This window comes from Acanthopagrus latus, chromosome 10 (assembly GCF_904848185.1).
Source record: "Acanthopagrus latus isolate v.2019 chromosome 10, fAcaLat1.1, whole genome shotgun sequence".
Classification (NCBI taxonomy): Eukaryota; Metazoa; Chordata; class Actinopteri; order Spariformes; family Sparidae; genus Acanthopagrus; species Acanthopagrus latus.
The window spans coordinates 19110641-19135202 of record NC_051048.1 but is presented as its reverse complement, the minus strand read 5'-3'; the positions used below and the strand labels follow the sequence as shown (position 1 = coordinate 19135202).

At 41.1% G+C, this 24562-nt stretch overlaps 1 protein-coding gene across 8 annotated transcripts in view; it reads left to right on the top strand.

Moving 5' to 3' along the window:
* The window catches only part of LOC119027099 (phospholipid-transporting ATPase ABCA1-like), a 169539-nt gene that overhangs the window by 37750 nt on the left and 107227 nt on the right, over window positions 1-24562 (top strand). For all 8 annotated transcript variants that reach the window (XM_037111973.1, XM_037111974.1, XM_037111971.1 and 5 more), the window contains 10 exons: window positions 1232-1325; window positions 1611-1752; window positions 1849-1976; window positions 4111-4238; window positions 5135-5332; window positions 7827-7913; window positions 8016-8208; window positions 17148-17287; window positions 18006-18122; window positions 21750-21947. In XM_037111973.1, the coding sequence (XP_036967868.1) occupies window positions 1232-1325; window positions 1611-1752; window positions 1849-1976; window positions 4111-4238; window positions 5135-5332; window positions 7827-7913; window positions 8016-8208; window positions 17148-17287; window positions 18006-18122; window positions 21750-21947 (1425 nt within the window). The remainder of the gene's footprint in view (window positions 1-1231; window positions 1326-1610; window positions 1753-1848; window positions 1977-4110; window positions 4239-5134; window positions 5333-7826; window positions 7914-8015; window positions 8209-17147; window positions 17288-18005; window positions 18123-21749; window positions 21948-24562) is intronic.

Here is a 24562-nt window from a genome sequence, read left to right as displayed (position 1 = left end):
TACAGCACAAACTTTACGTACATTCATGAGGTTCCCATAGCGCTGTGGCATAACAAACAACACATATCTTTGAATTCCCCTCACCTTTGCATGCCCTCTAGTCTTACTGTGAAGACAACAACATCAGTATAGATGTCTTCTATCATTATTTGTGTGAATATGCGTCAGCAGATGCGGCATCTGAACAGGCCACCAAAGCAGGAGCAGGAAATCGACTGGCTGGATATTTTTTCCAGAGATGTTGGAAGGGATGAGCGTGCAGGCGGACCAGGTCAGCCGAGGTTAGCGGAGAGGGCTCGGTGGGTGAGCGCACAACTTGGCGGGTGGGGTTGTTGAGCGATGGAGTGCCAAGGGACGCGTAAAAGCCTAGATGGTGGAGGGTGTGGGGTTGAAGAGTCAAGGAAGGATGAGCTGCAGCATTGTAATATCTCACTGGAAAGTCATCTGTGTTGGATGTTACTGCGGAAACACTGCAGAGATGAATTGCCTGTATGAAGTGAAATCTGCTGTTGCACAAATGTTACTCGGCCTTCAGCTTTCAGAGGGGCATGTTACCTTGACTTATGTTTTGATAAACTGCAATGCTTTGGCTCTACTACTGTGAGAGGTATGGTTAAAATAAGCATTCAGGAGTGTTGGGAAAATGTGCGAATCTGTAGTACCCTAAGGTTGTTCAGAAATATGTATGTAAAACCTCCAAACTTTAAGGTCTTGCTACTTTGTCTCTAGAATCGCCCTCAAGGCAATCTGAGGGGGAAGACCTGAGGAACGACCCTGTGAACAAGTACAGCCTTGAGGTCATCCATTTGTTCTTTGTTGCTTTGTCTTTTCACCCACTCCCTGAGGTTGCAATAAATAGCTTGGCATGTCACGTGGAGTGCTGCCTACCGGCAAGGAAGTGGTTGGTAGTCTTCATCTAGAAAAAGGATTATAAAGGAAATGATAAGGTGGGTCAAAGCAGAAGTTCAGCGCAAGACAACAGGAAAACATGTGGACTTATGACGTTTACAGCTGCACACTCATGCGGATACACACACCCTCATGAGGTCTTTTTGGTCAATCATTAATGGTATCTTGGCTGTAAAAACACAAACACATCAGAAGCCTCCCATCTGCACATCCACCTCACATCTTTCAAGTGATTCACTTTGACCGACAAGTGACATAACATCTCTCACGTTTGGAAAAAACAAATGATTATGAAAACAAAAAACCTTTGTCCTTTCTGCAGGTGCGGCTGGTTGTAGAAGTGATATGGCCTCTGTTTCTCTTCTTCATACTGGTGTTGGTGCGCTCAACCAACAAACCATTTTACAAAGGCCAATGTAAGTACATGCCTAGTTTAATGTCAAACTCCATTTAAGCCTATAGAAGAGCTGCTCAGGTTTTAACATTGATTTCCATAACAACTCAAATTACCTTATTGATTCCTGATGATTACTTGTGTGGATCATATCATTATAGCAAAGGATATCGTCAAATACATGACATTCCTCAGTATGATCTACCAAGATTCACCAATACATACCTCTGTGATGACATTACTGCAACATTTCGTGAGACATGAAGCTGGGCAAATAAGTAAAGTAAGTGTTCCCCGCTTCCTTCAGGCCACTACCCAAATAAAGCCATGCCATCAGCTGGTGTGCTGCCCTGGCTTCAAGGTATGGTGTGTAATGTCGACAATCCCTGTTTGAGCTATCCAACGCTGGGTGAGACACCGGGCCAAGTCAACAACTTTAACAACTCAATGTACGTACAACTGGGATTTATTTATTTTTCCCATCTTTTAAGACTTCCAGGATTTTATCCCATCTCTCATCTCTTTTTCTCTCTCACGCAAACCAGAATTTCTGGGATGTTGATAGAACTGCAAACGCTCCTGGTGAACAGATCTATTCTCAGCAAGGCTCAGGTGCTTGCAGATGACATCGACCAGTGGAATTCTATAATGTCACAGTCCAACCCTGGTAATGGTAAGAGACTTTGGAGGCCAAGACCTTGATACAATGACCTTCAAAGTAATTCATTAAAGGACCTTAAACACTATCAAAGAAACTGGTGAAGGCACCAGGGTCAAAGTTTAGATCGGTATGTCGTACTGTAAAAGTTTTTATTGCCAGTGAGTGATGATTTAAAAAATAATTGGTATAGAAAATACTCAGCCTCAGCAACAATCACTCTGCTGTGTCTTTATTAAGTACTCTCCATCAAGGAAAGTATCCCCCTCATGTGGATGACAAGTTGGAGGATTTGTTATTCCCCTTTATCCCTCAAAAACAATGGCCTGATTATTTATGATGCAATTTGCTGTGCAGACTGACAGATCGTTTGTCTTGATAAGTTGCTGCTTTGCATTAGGCTCATTTAGCCTGATGATATTCAGATTTTCATACGGCACCTAATTTGCAAAAAGACAAAGGGGGGGGGAGAGGGGTGTTGCTGTTCAACAAACGGCTCCCGGGCCATTTGCATTTTGGGGTCGCTGGCTTGTAATATACAAGATTAAATCCATCAAAGATCTAAGCCGGAGCATAATTAATGGCATTCGCTGTCAGACGAGAGAGCACAAAAGGTCATTAACAAGAAAAAGGGAATGGAGTTCTATCAAAAGACTGGGATGGCAAAGGGGATTGTGTTGTCCCTTCTTTTGGTTGATTAAAAGACTCAGGTGGTCACTTCAATCAGGACGGCAACAGTGTTCAGGAAGAGCCTAGACGTGTTCTCCTTCCCCAAAGTCTAACCCCGTCCATCTCCTGAGCCTCCGGGGGCTTAATAATACATGTGTAGGAACCAGAGGGTGTTGTGTAGAGAGTAAGCAGTGCAGCAAGCAACATGATTAATTTCACTTGTGAATGATTATCTTTTTACCAAACATTTGATTTAATAGAACCTTAAATAACCCAGTGCAACTCCCTTCCTCCCCTCATCCTCATAATTGACCAACTTGCATGCATTACACTTGCAAACGGGCTGATCTAATTAGATTATGAAACCTCTTCATCATCTCAACAGCACATGCAGGAGTCCCAGAAAGAACGAAGACGCATGCCACATACTTTACTATGCACATGAGTCTGTGAGTCTCCTGTAGTGGGCTCGATAAATAAATAAATGTTGAATTTACAGTTAATTACACTTTTGTTAATAGTAATTTTACTGTCAACAAACAGTGAAACATTAAAAACAGGATTGTAAAGGTTTGTAAACATCAGTTGCAACTTCATAATGGCTATCCAAATAACATTGTAATAACTATTAACTTAAGTTTAACAAACCAAAAATTCACTATTTCATAATGATCAGTATTAGGATCCCACATATACTAAGCCATTGTGAGGGAGTATCAGTAGACCACAGATTGTTTTTTAAAGCTGACTACCTGTGGGCAGCTAATAAGGAGAAAATGGCTTATTAACAATCTGGTCCTTGTTTAGCAACAAATTATCTCCTCTCATGTAGCTCAAGTGCTCAACCTCCATGCGCACCAATGAATGATTTAATTGTGACAATGGTCTAAAAAGTATCATTTAAAATCATGCTGTAAAGCCACTCCAAGCAAAATGTCAAGACTCACGCACATGTGAAACTTAAATGATTTCTTTTCCACAGCGTCTCTCAGTTGGGATGAGATTATACCCGGCAGCTGCACTGCAGTGATTTTGAAGACAGGGACTTTAGCTTTAACCTTGTCCTTTCAACAACACAATAAATCCTCTAGTGCTTTGATGAGATCAACCTTCCATTGCGATGGAAGGGCTTCGTTACACGACAGGCTGTCCTGCATGGTTGGCATAGGTGTCCATGAGGGCAAATAACACGTGTGTTTTTGCATGCACCCTGAATTTGCAAACTGTAGTGTAGAAATCAAATGCAGGGGTAAGGACAAAGAATGGAAGCAGAGACAGAGAGGCTGCAGGGTTGGGTGCAAAATATCTGCAGTGCAGATGGCGAGGAAAAGAGGGTTTATAGCTAAAAGTAAAAGAAAAACTTTTGCAGCACATGTGTAAACATCAAATACACTGCTGTACACTGCTTTTCCTATACTATGTCCTTGTGTATTAACTACTGTTCTGTGCAGGTAAAGACTCTCCATCTTTTTTGTTTAAGGTCAACCAGTGATCCTAAGGAGTATCCTACGAGATGATGAGACTTTCTCCACTCATCTCAAGGAGAATTTGACCGTGCCACCTACAGTGGTCCAAAGCCTCATGAATGCTCAGATTAAACTCAATTCAGTGAGTATCATTCTGCTACTCTTTCATGTTGAACCCCCCCCCCCCAAAAAAAGAAGAAACTCTCCAGTAAGGATCCCATCTGCTTTGAAAGCAGATTTCTCACCTCCCTCTGTACATAAAGTAATTTAAGTGTTACGGAAATCTTCAAAAGACCACAAGTGCCAAGAGTGTTGTGCTTGAACATTTAAGAATAAAATGTCCCGGCCAGAAGCTGCCTCTGGGACTCCTTGTCTTGACAGCTATAATCAAAGCAAACTCTGGTATTTGCTTGGCAAAAAAGTCGTTTGAAGCCGCCTACATTAGGTAATTTGGGATGAAATGAACTTGCAACGGCAATAAGTATGTCTTCTCTCTAAATACTCCCCAATTTCTACTGTGTTATGTCCCGATTAATATCAGATAAGCTGCAAGAGGGTAATTATATTTCATTGACACTGACAAAAAATACAGTGTGCAGTGAAGAAAACATCCCAACTGTTTGTGAGGCATTCTGAGGGTGCAACTGCACAATGTGTTGAGAAAGTAAAAGTTCACGATCCGTCGTCTGTCTGCTGCCCATGCCTCCTGTCTTAGTTGGTCTCACCGTGTCCTGTCTGGTATGTTGCATATTATCTGTGTATATGCATCTATGTGTCCATGCTATTTCAGGTATCTCTATATGTACATATGTACACTACTAAATGTCAGTCTTTACTTGCGGCTCATACAAAAAAAGATGAAGCTTACAGTAGCTGCAATGACAAATCAACTCTATATTTGATTTTTAAATGTGATCTTGCATACCATCTGCCTGCGCAACACGCCCAACGGACACAGCACATGAATAAATAAAATATGTTTAGATGCAAAGTTGTCTTGTGTGTCAACTTCCACCAAACTCGGTATTTGTTTTTCAGATGATGGGCACCCCGAGGCCCGGCAACCTGAGGAGCATCCTGTGCGAGGGGACAGATCTGGATCAGTATGTCCAATTTAGCAGCCAAGCTGAAAAGGAGGCTTTTCAAAATGTCAGCTGCTCCCTCACTCCGCAGCAGCTGATTAACACCCAGCAAGTGCTCCTGCAAAACCTGGATGCGAGGAGAGTGCTCTCTGAGGTGAGCCTTTCTAGCTGGCGCCCACACACAATGAGCAAATCTGGAAACTTGTCTAATTTGAGTTTTATGAGAATGAATTCTGCATTGTAACCCGGACACAATTAGTCTGATTCTGACAACAGTTAGAGGGTGAATGCATTAGGGAACCGTGTTTACACTAATTGCCCTGATGGGGACACTGCAGTTGTAATACAGGCCATAATGTCTAGATTTGAAAAAAAAATCTCATTCCTTCACGGCAAGGTCACCCTCATCTTGCATTCTTGCAAATTACGCTGTCTGGGCTAATGAAGGTGGAATTAAAATGTTAATCTGAAACTCTTGTGATGTCTTAGCGAGCACTGGTGAGGAATTACTTTAAGGATGCTGTTAAACCCTCCACCAGGCATTTTAAAGTCAAACTGCAGATGCTGCAGCTGTTGTGTGTGTCTTATTTTACTCCCATTTTTCCAGATAGAATAAAACTGTTTTTGGACATTTTTGTGCAGCATTTGATTCAAGGCCTCTTGCTTGGCATTTCGCATGATGGGAATTTCAGAGCTGGCGTTGCTAGGAGATGCACTGTCAACCTCCATGCTGTGCTACTGACAGGAGCATGCCATGTCCCTGTACAGCCCCTGAACATGGGTCTTTTTATTAGTTATTGAATTCTCGCACGGCTCGCATTAAATTGAATTAAAAGCCAACGATGTTCTCTGCCAACCAAAACCCGGGGATGTAACCAGTTTAAGAACTGACCTGCCAGCAACAACACAACACCTATCTTGTATTACTGCACCCTTTATCTTAATGCATTTTCATTTCTTCCATTTTGATTGAGGGATCCTTTTCCATACCATCGAGTCCAAAGCTTTTAAAAATGTCAATGCCGTGAGCACCTCTGTGTCTTCAAGTGATTTTACTAGAATGCATGCAATCACGTGGGAATTATTTATTAGAACCAATGTTTTCTTGAGTTCTTTTAAATCTTTGAGTCTCCTTTGGGATGATGAAAGCCAGCACTTTTCTTTGAGTTTATCTTTGAGAGAAAATATATGGGACAGCAAATCCAATAAATAAGTGATAAGGCAGGAAGTTCGTAGGAGAGAGCATTTGAACAATTTAAGCCCACAGGCATTTTCAGACACAGGGAAAAAAAAACCAGAAAGGCCAGACAAGATATGGCGAAAAAAGCTCTTCAGCGCCGCAAGCAAATGGATGGAAAAGAACATCAAGCCCTTCACACTTAAAGCTCCATGCTGCTGAATGATTGTGATAACAACAACAGCATAAAGAACAGGACAAGGAAAGAAGTCAGGGTTTATCACTCAGGTAGATTCAGACATTGGTTCCACAAGTTTGTGTTTGGGTTTGTGGGAATTATTTCTGAGCACAATACACTGGGAACGAGGGAAACAAAAAGGAATTGAATGTGTGTGGTGTGAGGTCACTCGAGTGCGTCCTTGATAATCTGCTCTGCAGTTCATTAGCTCAACAAATCTCAGCTTTCCTGTACCATTCAAAATATTTGTGGTCACATCAGCTTACCTGGTGAGCAAAAGAAACACACACACACACACACACACACACACACACACACACACACACACACACACACCATCAGCGTCCTCAGTAAGAAAGTGTAGTGGAAACTGAGTTTCACAAACAAGCTTGAGAAATTTTATTTTTGCAGCATGCTTCACTTTGTCTACCTCCTAATGTGACATTGTTACTCACAGGTGCACAGCTCTAAATTGCCTGAGACTTCTTTCACACACTCTCCTCTTCATGTCTGAAAGTAAGAGTGATCCTAAATGAATGTGCTCGAGGTTCAATCAATAACTACCCTATTGTCTGAACCATGCTTGAGTGGGCTTCTGTTTGTGAATAGAGTTTTATCTAAAAATACTAATGCAGTGTTTCAACCTTCTTTACACCTCTGCCTGCCTTCTAATCTTTCCGCCCCGGGTCTTTCTGGACCCGTGTCTTTCACACATTAATAAGCTTTGTAATTTTAATTGCTGAAAGACAATACAGGCACTCCGAACACAGCCTATACTTGACGCCTGATGCATGAAAATGACAGTGGTTTAAAGGGCATGCCATTAATTTGTTCTAATTGGACACATACTGCGCACCTTCAGAATGTCACACAGTAACACTTGTCATTTTAATGCAACTTTTATTAACCGGTGTCAGGGACGACGATGCCGGCATACAATTTACAGGTGAAGATACACACATTAGTGTGTGCTTTGCCATCATATGTAGTGTCTTGAATGGAAAGGTTGATACAGAAGTGTGGATGTCACAGTACTCATCCACCAATAAAAATCAATGTGGAGCTGTGACTGCAGCTACAGGCTACATAACACACTGACATCATTATTTTTCAGGATGTACCGGTAGTTTATATATGCAAAATAACTTTCATATGAGCACAATTTACGCATTAGATTATTTCCTTGTTAAATTTTAATTTAGATTTAAACTAACTGTTTGCACCCTCCTGTAGCTTCCTTCAGCTTTGGACCTGAACACAGCAGACTCAGCTGCGTTAGTGAGGAAAATCGGTCAGGATGCGGTACCAGTGATTGAGGAGGTTAGTGTTGCTACTGTTTCATGCACACTATATAGCCTACTGCACTATCTGTGATGAAAGGGCTTAAAATCTATTTCCATGATTTGCTTTTTTTGTATCCAGTTGGCCAGGTTGCAGAACTCCATGATCCTTAAGGCTGCAGATGCATTGGATTTCCAAAGAGACATGTTTGGCAGCATCGGTACGCTGCTGTGTAAAACGCAGACTGACTCTAATTCCACCAAGATGCCCTTCACTTTACGCTCGCCTAGATCGATGCATCACAACATGGCAAACTCCATGGGCAACAGTTCTGGTAAGTGCTGCAGCAAACAGTTGCGTATGCAGATGTCACACTGTTCTTGTGTCTTAATCATATGTCTGCATTGTAGCTTTACAGTAGTGGACATAGTCATGCCAGGAAATGGACAAAATTGCTCCCATCTTTTTAGAAACCATTCGGCATGCAGGAAATGGCAACTGACTTTCAGTCAATATGCAGCCACAGGTCTAAGGCAGAACTGTGCTGTATTTGGAAAAAGTGGAAGAACTGGGAATAAAGCTCGATCAGTGGATAGGACAAAGGAAGTCCTGAATCTTAACTCATCTATTCAAGCTTTTCCTTCCTTTTAGCTTCAAGTATCAGTTCTAGCAAAGCAACTTTGGGCCGACAGTTACGGTGTTAATGCACCAAGACTGCAAGAAATAACAGGAGATTGATCCACTTTGGTATAAATTCAAATATAATTCAACGCCCCTTTTATCAAAATATGCAAGCATGAGAGAGAAATATCCAAATGATTCCTATTGTCTTGAATGAGTAGTTCACAGTACGCAGTGCAGTCAACTGTGCAGCTTGCACAGGATGCGACCGCTCGTGCTCATGCAGAAAGCCGCCACCTGTGGCACAGTTGGCACCTGTGCCAGAGCTGGAAACTGGGTTTGATTAGGAATACATTATCGGCGGCTGTGTCAGGTGCTGGCATCAATCGCAGCCAATCAAATCAAGCTCATCTCATTCTATTTATAAGCGCTGCACTCCCAACCCTGACATAATGATGTTTTCTTAATGGAGAGGGAAGTCCAGAGCAACTCATTCCAAGCGGAAAACTAATGTTGTTGTCTGGATGGTGCAGATTCACAAAGGTGAGAATATATAACATCCTAAACATGAACATATGGTAACCCAAACTTCCCACAGAGGACAGATGGTGCCACTAAAAGACTTTTCTGTGTTATAAACTGGTATTTTGTACTGTTCGGTGACAAAATAAACAACAACCTTGACAGCCATATTGTCAGCGCTTTTGCTTATATTCCCCAGGTGTTGTATTGATTGCACTGAACCTGGCTCAGTTTGTAAAGACTTTTGGGAAGTGGCAGTTGTGAACTGGAGAGTAAGTGCCACCCACTGCTTAGCTTGTGCCAACTCCTGATGATGGCATAATGGTAGAGGATGTAAACAAGTTTCCTCGTTGTCTTTGGTTGAAATTTGTGATATTTTTGGGCGGAACACAGACTATTGTCTTCCATTCCCTTGATAATACGCAGTGTTTAAACATGATTACTTGATTAGAAGACTTGATTAACTCTTTACTCCATGGTTCCAGAACCACCACCGTCCTAAAGTGAATGTAAACCATCCCATAGTCGTTAGTTAAAGTATCAGCATTGCTATACTTGTACTCTCAAACTGTATTCAGCTGAAGTACTATTCATTTATGGTAGCCTCATCTTGTGTTGTCACATTAAACCGCAGTTCACTGTTAATGTTCCTCTAAACAGAAACTCTCAGTCCTGCTGTGTATTTAGCCGTTAGCTATATTTCCACCGTTATCTGTCAGCTTCCTCAGCCAGACACACTGCTGGACTCTGTCATTCACCAGCTGCAAATAGCTAACAGCTAACTAGCTAGGCTTTGTAGTTCCCAATGTAGAATCAGGGGAAACAATGGAGCACGTCCTTTTTGTTATTTTTTACGTGCTAAGTGATAGTCGCACAAAAACTCCCTATCGTCCCTGAAGCACAGGAGGGCACATTCTCACGTATTTTTCATTGCTGCAGCCTGGCAGGTCTGGTCTTATAAATGATGTACTGTAGCTAGCCACATTGGTAAAAGTGGTATGTTTACACAGCTTTGAAAATCTGGGATGCACCACGACCTTCAGTATGGTTGTAATATAGGTGAATGAGAGCTCTCCTTGCTGCAAGTATTTAATTAATAAAAGGGGCAAGATAGACTCTACAAGCATTTTTGGAGGACCGTTTGGAGAGTCTAGCACTGATATGAATCACCCTTTGATCTGAGCCAGTGCACACTCTCCTTTGCTGGCATTACTGCATCAAAGTGTGTTCCTGATGCGCAAATTTGTCAGGTGGTGGAGGACTTGATTTCAAAGTAAAATAGGCATACATACAAGACATTTGTGATTCGGGTGACTCACTTCTCTACCAGATGAAAGGTTACTGGTTGACCATATTGCTTGTAGTTGCTTATAGTGTAAACTTAAAGTAAAGTCAGGTACAGTGTGCACCGACACACTTTCCACTTTTTCCATCAAAGTTAGAACATGTGTCTCTGTGCTCCGCTGGCGAGCTGACACTATGAGATGTTTCATTTAATGAGCCCAAAAAAAAGGGCCCACACTGTGGCCAGAGGCCTGTTGAGGCAAAGTGGCCTCCTCGAACTACTGTATGATGCTTCACAAATGATTAAGGCTGATGTCAGTGTTTTTTTTTTTTTTTTTTTATCAAATACATGACTTGGTCCTGCATGCACATTACACATAGTCTCAAAAACAAGAAAAAATAGCAATGAAATGAGGGAAGTACTAGCCTTCTTAAGTTAATCAAAATTATCTGCCGAGCAGAACACTTGATGATGTTTTTTTCCTGGAGATGAAAAAGGTGCTCAAATGAATTATGACTTCTGACAAAACTTTTTTATACAATCAGTCTTGATCACACAGCTTTTATAATTCTGGTAATTCTATTGTCAATCATCAAGTTACTCAGAAGCAGTAATAAAATCTCAGTGAGGAGTCATAATATCTTGATTAAGTTCAGAATCGCTTAAAACAAGTTAAGTGTTCTCTACTAAAAACTAGAAGAAGAAATACTTTGTCTGACATTCAACATCATATCTATTGCCTTGATTTAAGATATTTCATCTCATTTTTTGCATTCACAGTTCTTCACCCAGATCAAGGTTTTGTTGTTGCTAACATTCCTCGACATTGTGAAGCTATTTTCCTCTAAACAGACCCTATTTTCCTTTAAACAGACCCTCTGAAATGTAAGTTTTTACTATTATTTTTTGTTATCACACACCTGAATGTATAATTCTGATCTGGATGAATGGCTAGAACCCTTGAGGACTAACAAACTTCTTTATCATTTGCACCTACTTATTAAGTGCACCTGATTCTATTTTTAGTCATTTAAGGAATGGTAACTTCCACACAGGGATAAGCATTTATCTTGGTTCTCTCTCTGCTCCAATTCTGCAAACATAATATCATGTGAAAATAAAACTTTTGTTTTTTACACATTTTTCACATGATACTTTAAAATGAGTTTATTTAATGTTATTTCTCCTCACACCTGCTTAATGTTACTGAAAGTACAATGGAAATTAAAACCTAATAAAACATGTAAAGATAAACGGTTTGATATGGACCCTTTGTCATACTTCGAAAATAGATAGAAGGATTGTGGATAATGGCTCTATGTTCAACTATTATAATCCAAAAGATAGTTGGTGATGTGTCAGGGACAGCTTTGAAAACCCACTGAATACGTTTTGTTCCATAAAATCCTTGGGAAAGAGATCTTCAGAGTGACTTCTTGTAGCCTCGTGCTCATTAGAGACCACGTGTTTCTGTTTCATTAAACAGCTGTTCTTTGGAGGAAACTTTGCAAAATTAGATTTTAATAAGAAGCCTTTATTCCCTGGGAATAAAGCAGAACTGTAAAGTGCAATCGCATGCTAGTGCCAGCACTAATTAGCAAAAACATTGTATCATCCATACAAAATAAGCACTAACATCTCTGTTAGCATGCTAATGGCTGTTTTGGATTTGCCGTGGCATTTCATTGTGTTGCTCTATGTACAGTTAAATGAATCTGGAGTGCGGAGTGTGTCTGCATAATGGCCAATTACAACTGCTTTGTAAGTGTAAAAGTACACTCAAAGGAATAGTCGAATAGCAATAATAAAGGCCAACACTGAGGCCCAGTAATGGTCCGTTCCTAATTAATGGTTGACAGCAGAAGGAAAACTTCTGAGTCACGATACAGAGTAGTTGAACTGTTCTTCTGTGACAGTAAACACTAGTTTTAAGTTGTTTCCATTTTCAAAACTTGCCCAGCAGATTAGCATGGATATAAAGTGATTACATTGCAGTCATACATTAGCTGGATACATTTGTGAAAAGATATTTTGCAAATGCATTTGGAGGTTCTTACATAAACATAGGACTTACTTTAGAGGCTGTTTTTTCCTGCTGTTGAAAATGTGCATGTTGTTTGGTGGAATATTTGAATGGCTCATCAATGACTTGACCTAATACTGTTAATCAAAGTGACATTTTAACGGTATCTGTTGCAGATGTCGTGTTTCAAAGTGAGTATACTTTGTACCCACTGCAGACGTCAGCCTTTCAATTTAATGCATCTTTTGTTGATCCGTCAAAATAACTCTCAGTCAGTCATTTAGACTTTTTCCTATTTTCACTGGAGTGATTTTCCCTGACATTTCCTAATTATCTCAAGAGTCACACTGTCATCTTCTGAGTATTCGCCTATGGGTGTCTCATTGAATATTTAGTAATTGGTACCCTTTATTTCTAGTTTTAAGCACATCCCTTTAATGTATACTGGAGCTGGTGAAGGCAGAGGCAGTGAGAGAGAGAGAGAGAGAGGCTCGTCTCATACTGCTGAATGTCAGAGCTGCCTCTCTCTCTCTCTTATGAGAGTGACTTCAATGACATTTATTCACACTTATTTGACTTCCCGTTGGAATGCTGCAAGACAGCACATGAATTGTACTGCTTGTAGGAAATAAGTACTGCTTTATTGATGCATGGGTTGGCTCACTTTAGACTGGCGTGTCGTATTAGGTGTACATTCATGCTGTGTGTCTGTGTGTGTGTATGTAAGTGCTTGTGTGTGTGTGTTCACTCTGGAATACAAGTGAACCCAGAGTAATAGGATTTTCCTTGTGTGATGCGATTGCACGTGCGCTACGGTGCGTGTGTGGCACCAGGATTTGTGTGTGTGTGTGTTTCGGCGGCACTGTCTCGCTGTAGTGCTGGATCGAGCCCATCTCCAGGGTGCAACTCAAATTGATTAAATTTGCCAGGTAAGTTGAGAGGCTGACTTGAGGCTCCAAGCAATTATTTGACTGTGGCTAAACCCGGTGTAAAGAACAGATTCTCTTGTTCTTTCATTCTGCCGTTTGGTAATAAAGTGCAGATCTGTTGTCAGAAAAGAGCTACAGCTCACCACTTTTGAGGCTGTGTAACCTCTGTAATCTGATGCTCCCTTCAGTACACAGAATATCAAAAATGGATGTATGTTCCCCTCGGTACAAAGACTGCCAGCTACATTCATGCTCCATTGTTGACTGGACTGCTTCAGTCTTTGAGTCAGACAGTTGGCCTGAACTTGCTGGTCAAGGTTCGTTTGCACTGCTTTCTGTTCTCATTATAGCTCTGATAATCTGAATATTGTTATGAAAGGAGCTATCAAACTGTACACACAGATAAAGTCTTCAGAGGTATAGAGAGACAAAATGAAAAAAATCCTTGTATGTTGATGACATTTTGAACAGTGTTTGGAGAGCTTAAAAACCTGAGAAATGTTTGAACAAATTAATTCATCAGACTCACAGTTGTTCTAGATTTCCTCAACCTCTAAACGATAGTGTCTCCCAAACACTTTGACTTGTGAGCTATTAAAATAAAGCTTGTATCCCACCTTTAAGGTACCCTGAGGAGTTTGGAATCAAGTCAATAACACATTCAGTATATCGCAACAACACACATTGTGTATTTTGGAGATCTTGCAAAGCCATTTTCTTTGCATACTTTAAATCCTGCTTTGTTTTGCTTCCATAGCTGGGTGCTTGCAGTCATCTACTTCACTTCCTTATTTCTGCATTATTTCTGTGTCTTACTACCACCAACTGTCAGTCAGTGTAATGGCATTGAACTAACATCAGGAATGTGTTTTACGTCACCTGCGCAAGAGCATGCAACAAAACATACAAAAATACTGGCCAACTAGTGGTAAAAAAAAAACTCCTCCTGGCAGCTTTTAAAGTGGGCTTGAGACTTATAATTAAACATTAAGATTCTATAACTTACAAGGCCTGATAAGGTCATAGTGTTGTTAATTTCAATATCTAAGGGGACACTGTAGAACATCATTTTGTGTCACAGAAATATATACTTTTTGTAAGCATCTTAATCAATTTGTGACCTGTCATATTTATAGTTTCTAATCACATCACATTTCCAGATCTCCAGATTGTGAATCACTGTCTCAAGGTGATCAGTCTACGTTCAAGCCTTCTAGTCTGTTTTTCAATCAAAAATCTTAGTATTTTTGACAAGCATGATATGAAGTCCACCCAGTTTATAAAAAAAACAAAGTCTTTGGTGTCTCTAACAGCAGAGAGCTGGTGAGCTGTTCCTGTCTTTCAAGTGTCATGATCGCAGGAAGTGGCATCTGTGCAGTCTGCGGAGGGAACAGCTGGCCAGACTCAGAGTAAGGGGTGGCCATTAGCTGCCCTTGCACATACCTCCCAGGAGCACCTGGGAAAGATGGCCGAGAGGCAGAAAGGCTAACATTTAATTGCACTGAAAATGGCTGGTAAAATCTCCCTGATGGGTCAGAATGGTTGCCCCGGTGAGATGAGAAGAAGTGCCGGATTGAGGTTTTGTTGCCGTCTTGACAGGAGATAAATGAAAAAGGACTGAGGACGGAGAAAGGGCTGACGCTATGACAGGTGTCTGGACAAAAGGTATACTCAGCAAACGATCAGAAAAGGCAGGCGATCAAATTGACTGTCGACACACTGAATTGATCAGTTGTCTGATTATCCACCACAGTGCAGTGTGAGGCGGACTCCATGAAGCACCAGCTCTCCTTCTGCTTCAGACTCTTGCAGTGCAGGGCCTCATGTAACCTATTCAGTGCTCTTCCTACCTGGCAGTATTCACGTTGGCAGATAAGTTAAATTAGTAATGATTGTGCCGCTGTTGAGCATATTGACTTTCTTTTTTTTTTTGCTCTGCTACACAGAAGCCTGTCCTCGTGTACTCAGCTCTGAACTCTTGACTTGTATTTTCCTCTACCTCTGTGCTAAAGTAATCCTAACTTTTGATAACTTTTTGTAAATACATCCACTTTGCAGCTCTCTGGTCGCTGATGCATAATAAAGATATGTACCAGTAACTGACCGTGAATCCACTTCAGGGGAGCTTTTCATAAGCTCAGGTAGGGCATTCCCAGGCACGCTCTTGCATAATGTAATCTTCTGGACGTATGAAATAAGCAAGCAATGGTGTGTTTTGACAGGTAGAATTAGATAGTAAGCTTTCTTAGCTACAAAAATAATATCCAAAATAAACTTTATCCATCTATCTGATTGCTGTAATTGTAGATTCTAGCTACACTTTGAGATTATTTTTTTCTAAACTACTTTAAAGGTGCAATGTGGAAGGTTTAGCCAGCAGTTGAAGTCATATCCCAAACAAATAGGGGGCAGCATATCACCAGTGTAATTGCTAACCGCTGCTAATTCTGGTTCGCTGTTAAGCTTATTTAACCACACAGCTAGCGGTCGTATTAGCCAACTCTCTCTGGACTGTGAGCTCGGAGCACTGCGGGATTGTTGCTGTCGTTTGGACTACCACCTCTCGAGGTACATTGTGGCTAGGAGCTGGTTGGTAAGAGTGTTAACTTCAGTAAATATTCCTGCAACATGTCACAGCTGTTATTTCTTCACACTGTGAGTTAACCTTTGAGTGTTTCAAACTAAAATTCTTACATATTGCACCTTTTAATGTTGGTGGCAAGGCAAGTAATGAATGAGCTAACCTCCTCATCCCTATCTTTAGAATGTATACTTCCTTCTTTTAGACAGACCATCTGCTCAGTTATTTGCAAATAATCAGATTTTAGGGTTCAGACATCTGTAGAGATTGCTGTGGTCACGGCGTAGGCATCAGTCACTACTTGTGCTGGTGACATGGCTTTCCAATCAGGAAATGCCAAAAACTGAATTTTGGCTGGCAGTCTGAACCTGAAAGTTGTATCACAAAACATCCCTCATGCTTTATTTTCTTGTGATTTATTTTTGCATAGGTATATTTGGTGAGTGGCAGTATCATTATAAAGGACAAAAGTAACATACAGAAGTGAACGAAAATATTAAAAAAAGTGCAGCAATAAAACCAGAACAGGCATTAAACATCCACAAAGGCTTCCTTATGAGTGATGTTTTAAGAAAAGATAAGATGTTGCGTTACATTTAAAGTCATTGTCAGTTTGTCAATCCTCTAACATGACTCATTTAAAACTGGCAATTACTTGGCTCTCCTAACAATACGCTACAATAAAACCAAATCAACTCTTTCAACCATCCTCCTACTAAATGGCCTCATAAAGCGCCGGGAGCTGCCGTCAGCTCAAAGTACTCGTTGTGATCCTTACACAAACATCGTTACGCTTACAACTCACGATGGCGTCAGAAAAAAACTGAAGAATCTTCTTAATCAAGACTCTTCAGAAAGGCGTCATCAGCAGGCGTAAGGAGTAATGGGTATCATCTGAAGTGCAGTGATTACATCAATACTGTCCCTACAGGGTACACGCGGGGTGCTGTGTACTTACCTGTAGTTTGATTTAGTTCTGTCCTTGAATTTTATCTGTGCATTCCAGTGTGTTACCTCAGAGTTGCTGCTGCCAAACTGTAATGTATTAGTGTATATGATAGAGTTAGTTAAACAGTGGATGTATGTTTAGTTGTTTCACAAACTCTGCTTTGCTCATATATCATGTTCCTTTTTGCCCACATACGAATTCAAGCTCATGTTCAATATTTATTAGCTTCTCTGATATCTTGTGGATCTCACACCGTGTTTCTCCCCTCTTGTCCCTTGAAAGAGCATCAGGAATGTGCTGGTATTTTCTCGGTCTTCGCTTGACTTTCCCTGTCTTGTCCGCTCTCTTTCTTTTCTACTGTAGATGCTTTTTGTCAGACCCTTGTCGACACCCTGGAGGGCACACCTGGTCTGCGCTACATTTGGAGCACCTTCAAGCCGTTATTGCAAGGGAAAGTCCTCTATGCACCTGATACACCTGCTGCTCGCCTCATAGTGAAAGAGGTGAGTCTGGAGAGAAAAATGTACTGTATTTAAATGCACACTGACATATCTTGCGCTCGAAAACTAGCTGGGTATCTTGCTTATATTGGTTTGTGATATGTACAAGCTGAAAAAACTTTTTTTTATTTGTTTTCCGGGCATATTTGAATATTCTGTGTACACAGGATCAGAACAATTACAGCGAAGATGCCTTCCTGTGAGGGAATGAAAACCACTGGATGTCACACACAGTCACCACCTGGGACAAAAAATAAAAATAATGCACAAGTTAGTCGGGGGGCCTGTACGTGGAACGTGGCGAATGTAATGCATTTTCATGACATGACATTTCTCCGAGACATTAGCATCGTTTTGATAGCTGCATAAGCAAAACAAACAACAGGCAGGCAGTGAGAAGTTCTGCATTACGAATACATAATGAGTTCACAGCGAGCGGCCCGGTACTGGCGCAGGAGGCCCTTTTTACACCAGACATAGATTGTTTACAAGTCAATGTTCAGGGGTAAATAACCCCATTTACATTTGTCACCGTGGGGGGTGGCAGTGTTACGATGTGATGAGTTCCTCTGGGGATTAGCTGAAATGTTAAGATGTGAAGTACTTTCATGTCTGGATTGGCTCAGAGTGAAAGGAAGAGGCTCAGTGGGTATGCTTTCAGTCAGGGTGAGGTGAGATAACTGGATTGTTTTTATATTGTTTTTCTTTTCTTCTGTTTCAGGCAAACAGCACATTCACCGCGTTGGCCATGCTCAAAGAGCTCGCTGATTCGTGGGATGAACTCGGGCCACGTGTCTGGGATCTCTTTCAAAATAGCCCTCGAGTTGAAGCAGTCCGGGTAAGAAATTGGTCTTCTTTTGGCAGAAATTTTAAAGGTCACTTATTATAGAATGTGAGATTTTTATTTATTTTTTGGTCTCTAAGCAGGTCTTAGCGCCATAAATACTGTGAAAGTATCAAATCACTTCACCCATGGAGGAACTAACACCATCCTCATTCAGAAACTAAACCTTCAAACCAGCTGTCAGGACTTTGGTGAGGTTGTGATGATAAGAACAGTGGGCAGGGCCTGCTCTGTGCACTAAATACAAATTATATAAAAGTAATTTGTTTGTTTGTTGAACTTTAAAACATGTAAATATTTTCCAGTAGACAGCCAAAACAGAGGTATGAATCTGCATAAGAGCACAAAACAGGGAAAGTTACACGTTTTTCTAATTATAAACCTGTAATATATGGTCAGGTACTTTTGGTTTTAAGTGTCTGAGCTTGTGTATGATGCTGTTTTACATTTACCAGTACAGAATTTAAAGAAGATAGGACTTATTTGCGTCCTTGCCCTGAGTGAAATCAAAGACCAATGTGTCATAGCTTAGCAGAAAACTTGAAACAGGGTGAAACATTTAGCATTGTGCCAGTCAAAGGTAAAAATTTGCCTACTAGCTTCCCTCGAAACGTACTAATCAACAAGAACATGTTGATAATTTAGTTGTGTCTGTTATTTTAAGAGGGTTAAAACAACAATATTTAAGTTACAGAGGATGATGGGCTATTTTTTTGCAGCCCACATAAAAAGGCAACAGCATTTGAATGTGTAAAGCGACACAAAATCCTTTAGCTTCTCCCAGAAATCCTGGTGTTTTTAGTAAAAAAAAAAAAAAATCACTAAAGGCTTGAAAGCGGTAAGACTCATATATATTGCAGGTGAGAATATACATGTCGTGTATATCAATTTGTCGCACCTTCTGTTAGATATGGAAAACGGGGGGGGGGGGGAGTAATTATGGATAAGTGCAGGATAATTTTCATCCGGGCAGAAAGGATTATCTATAGAAGTAGAGGACATGGACTCCTCACCACCACTTCTCCCTCTCCCTCCCTGCTCTCCTTCTCTCTCTCTCTTTGCCTCTCGCCGTATTTCCTTGACACTGACATTACTCCAGTGTCACTCCAAATGAGCTTATAGGCAGCTGCAGGGAAGCAGACATCGGGAGCTCCATATAGCCAGGGTATTCATTACCCTAGCCCTAACCTTTACACAAATGGGCCGGCAATCCTCCTTTGTCTTCATTTTCTCCCGGCCCAGCTCCCTTGCTCTGCACCTCTCGCTACGGAGCTCGTGGCTTCGGAGGTTTGTCATCTTCAGAGGTCCTTCAAGGTCGCAGACTCGTTTTACGTTGATGGACCAATTACCATCACCACCACAGCTACATTTCAGATAGAAGATTTAGGGTGTGGAGCTGGATAGAAGAACACAGTGCACAGAAACAGCTCACCATCAACACTGGTTGAAAAAATGTGTTTGACATAACAACACATGCCGTACACGGTGTTCACATGTTGGAGTTGAAAGCTTTAAGGTTTCAGCCGCGGCTAATTTGGTGACGCCCGCAGTTACCATGGTGATAATAAGTGCAGTTTAATGCTTCAGGTCTTTTGGAGCAGAGCGTTTACAGTCCAGTCAGTCTCACTTTGCTCTGATAAAGAAAGCCAGTCAATAATCTGCCTTTTCCATCACCCCGTGAGTAACTGCAGTCCTGCAGTAGTTCATGTAGTAGTATTCTCCACACAACAGTCGAACACAGTAAAATGAATAACCTTTCTGGGAGGTCGAAGGTGACATTTCAGTTTAACACCTCATCCAATGGCTCACTATAGCTGGCTGTCTTGTTCCATGTAATGCTGAAAAGTTATCCTGTGTCCAATAGTGGTGAAAATGTTAATTTGAGATGAGAATTGAATAATGTTGCTTTCTTAAAGTGAAGCAGCAGCAGCAGAATGCTTTGTTTGCTCAGTAAATAGTCAGGCTGTTAGGAGTTAGAGATACAGTTACACAGGTCAGTCACATGCCATTATTAAAATGAAAAAGGATTATAACTTAAAGTCTAAATATGTTTGCTTAATGTAAGAACTGGCAATCTGTCAAATTCATCCTCGAAACAAATTGGGGGCAGCATATTCGCAGGAAGGTAAAAGCTAATAGCCAGCATTAGCAGATGTTAACTTCACACCTATCTCAAGTGGAGCAGCATCAGAGTTAACTCTCTCTCTCCCCTGGAAGAGCCTCTCATGACGAGCCATGTCATCTGATACATGACCAAGCTTGTATCTCTCAGGCCCCAAATGCCACTGAAAATTATGATACTGAGCCGGTTAAACAGTTCTGGTCACTTTACTCAGCATGATTCTGCTGCTGTGATTTCTAAATGACTCAGAGACTTTTGAAGTACACACATTTTTGAGGGGTCATGTCCTTAATGTTGCACACACAAAGATGGATGTGCAGATTTTTTTTTTTCTCATCGAAAGGTCACATGCAGCATAGAGATTGCTTAATTTGACACTGTGTCTTAAGGTTAAGCAGAATATCATCAGAAGTGTTGACACTGAAATGCCACTGCACTGGCCAGAATATATCTGAATCTCAGCTCAGGCTTTCACACTTCAAAGGCCAAGTTCCTTTTAGACGCTCATCTCCTCTCCAGTCCACACTGTCCACTTTGAATTGTGATCCAAAATTATAAATGGTGTTGAACGTATATTTTGATTTACTTATTATGTCAGGGGGTTTAGTTTCCCTTTCACTTTTCCTCCATCAACACATCTATAATCATAGTCATGTTTAGTTTAATTTGTTTTTTCTTCATTATTCTTTTTTATGTAGCAACGCTGTCATTACTGGAACAGTGCCATATTCATATTTGCGCTATAATTTCACAGTAGCACTCATACTGGGTGGGAGCGAGGGGGTAATCGTTGGGGCAATGCATTTAAACCTATGGGTGGGAGTGAAACTATCGCATAATGTAAGAGCTATTGTTGGAGGAGTTCACAACCATTTATTTCTGACAACAATGATACCTATGCATATTCATGTCTTGTATAAATGCAGGGCTTAAGTGCGGCAGCAGATAATGTTTGCTCCCAGATGAGCATGTCACCTTTATTAATTCATCACATAATTAGAGCAATTGCTGTTTAATACGTGACCCGAGAAGACTGAAAGAGGCTTCACACACATGTCTCTCATCATGTTAGTGAAGAGGATACAGAGAGGAGATTTAGCATTTGCCTCTGACTGTTTTTTTGCTCTTGTGTTTTGTGTGTTGTGTTTGTGTGTTTGCATACAGGCAGATTTGATTTGCATTCATTTTCACTCTACTTAATGTATGTTCATGCAAATATGCTGTGTGTGTGCTGTACATTCATAATGTATGCTGTGCATGAGCACTTCCCGGCCAGGAGAATAGCTGATTCCCAGAGGCGAAGGTACAACAGTGCCATCTATCTTAGCACTCCTAATTAATTCTGCAGGAGAATGAATGTCACTGCCACCAGTGAACATAGCTGACCTCCCTTACTTTCTCTTCAAATTGCACTGCGTTCATGTCGCATCCATTCTAACCCTCTCATAAGTAACCAGAATGACTATGATTAAACCCATATTCTTGCCTTTTTAAATCAGACTCTGCTGGCGAATCCGCTGTTTGCTGTTGTCTTCAACCAGCGTCTCGGCGGCACAGGGTGGACAGCCGAGCGGCTAGCCAACTTCCTGTACAGCGGACCTCCAGAGGATCGTCCACCCGGCATGCAGCCCTACGACTGGCGAAATGTCCACAACACCACTACCCAAATCATGAAGCTCCTCTCCAACTTCCTTGGTGTATGTAATTCTTTTGTCTGTTATTTTACCTCATGAACTTGGCTGCCAGCCCACTCATGCACCGGAGGGTTCTGTGACCTCTCCAGTGAAGTGAGAGATTTGATTAAAGGAAAAAAAAAAGCACAGACTTTCTGACATTTTAGATTTTTAAAAAAATGTTATTCACACTTTGACGAGATTGGCAAGACATTTTCTCTGCCATCCCTCTCCTGCTCTCTTTTAGCCTCTCCCTCCTGTGTTATTTATTTGATTTACCTGATATTACCCATGTGGTATCTTTGGTTGGACTTGGCATTAAAACAAGGGCTGTGTGACCTTTTTAAAGCACTCAAACAAAAGAAATAGGTTGTGAAATTCTAATGTTTCCGCTGTTTTTCTGGGTTGTTAGTTTGCCAAAAACATGATTCAGCTGATTTAACGTTAGCCATGCAGAACCAGCACAGCATCATCTTCCGCATTTAATATACATTAGATTACAATTTATTCATAGCGTCTATTATTTTCCCATTTTTATGTTTTCACTTACAGACTTAAAGGTCCCATATTGTATAAAGTGAGACTGCCATGGTTTTTATTTGATTATAAAGCAGGCCTAGGTGCTACATAAATACTACTAAAGGTGCCCTGTGCTCAGTCCACAGAGAATTGCCCTGTGGCTTCAAATGAGCCGGAGCAGGTTGTGACAGTCGCTACCTGCCCCGAGCATGGCGGTGGTTTCAAATGTTGGCAGAACGGTGGGTGGTGCCTGCTCAAGCTTGTGAGAGCTGACCAATCAGAGCAAAGTGGACTTTTTGGGAGACAGAGGATGAATATAGGTGCTGCAGTAATGGACAGTATAAGGAAAATAAAGACACCCAGGAAGTATGAACCCTGAAAATGAGCATAATACAGTGGGGGACCGTTAAGGCGGTGATCTGGTGAAAGTCCTGTATCCTTGATATAATTGCCACACTTACCCCTGCATCTTGCTGTTCACAGCTGTGACACAAATCTGGCAGAACGTCTGGGGTGCTACAGTCTGTAAGCGGAGTGCTTTGTATCTGAGGCACAACGTGTTGAGCACAGTACATTTTGTTTCTCGGCTCTTTTGTTGCTGTGTCTGTGCTCTGCTGCTGTTCAAACCAAAATCAAGACTTTTCCACTTGATATGTAGGTTTTTTTGGGGGGGGTTTATCTTGCTTTTTTTTTTTTTTTATCTCTGTCATTGTGTGTGTGTGTGTGTGCGTATTGAGAAAAAAAGGCTTCGATCTTTTATTCATTAAACTTTAATATCCTCGACTTAACAAACTGTCAAACACACAGGAAGATCTGTCACGACATTGCTTCCGTGATAATCATGAAGAAACCTTGTTATGAGCCTGACTATAGAGAATGTGTAAAGGCATCAAACAGAGTGGTGTCTCTAAGTAGAAACACACACACTGTTGACATTGATATATTGATCTGTGGCACAGTTTGCAGCAAAACCCTTCAATCCCTGCGTCGAGTGATCAAACACATCTACAAAGCCCCCCCACACACACACACACCCTGACATGTGTGAAACACGTGCACACACACACATTTATATCAGTCCACAGGCTGGTGGAATGGCATGTTGGGCCCTTGGGGTTAGCCATACATGGCCAATGAAATTCCAACATAACACAGTCTATTTTCTAATAGAAATTGCATTTCTCAAAGTGACCCAGTATAGGGAGAGTTATTAGACCGCCTGTACTGTGGTGTGTTCTCGACATCTGGGGGGAGATGCGCAGTTTCTTCTAGTCTTGGGTTGATGAGTGTATTCTTTCAGCACTGATAAGCCGATTTAAGGAGGTACAGTAGAGAAAAGGCAAATAATGCAATATAATTAAGGCAATTGGGCCCAGCGTGATATTCTATATACCATAATCAGTTAAACTGTTGGAACGAAAATGAAAATTAGGAAAATTTGCCGTTTTCATGGCTAAACTGATGAAAACCATGATTTTACCCTTATTCAGTTACTTTTTGTTTGCTTGTTTTCGCATGCACCCTCTGCATTATAAATGATGAGCACAATGCCTGTTTGCAGCAAAAATGACTTCTTTACCATACAGTACATTGAAAAACGAACGAGGCCATTAAGCCTCAAGTGCTAAGATGCTAGAAAGAGCAAGTAGAGAAAGTAAATGCCTTGATGATATGTGTTCAGAAATGACTCATTTGTATCTCTGAAATAATAATCTGTGTGAGCAAATTAACAACTCGAGATCAATGCCCAACAATCTGTGGTGATTTTATAATTGGCATGGCTTCTCTCCACTATGCCACCACCGGCATAAACACTGCAGAATCAGGCTGCATCCCTCTGATAGCACTGGTCCAAATTAGAGCCACGAACTGCTGCTGCCCGGCTACATTTATGAACTGCCCTACAATTTTATACGATTGTGATATTAATGGAGGGATTATGAAAGATAAATGTGAGGTGCGATAGTCATGTAAACTGCATAACAAGTCATTATGAAGGAGTTCATGGCAGCAGTAACAGTAGCAAACAAAACTGTAGAATAATACTTCATTATGAGCTTAAGATGACTTATCAGTTCATTATTGGGAATGCTGCATTGTAAAATTTTGCTTGCACTGTA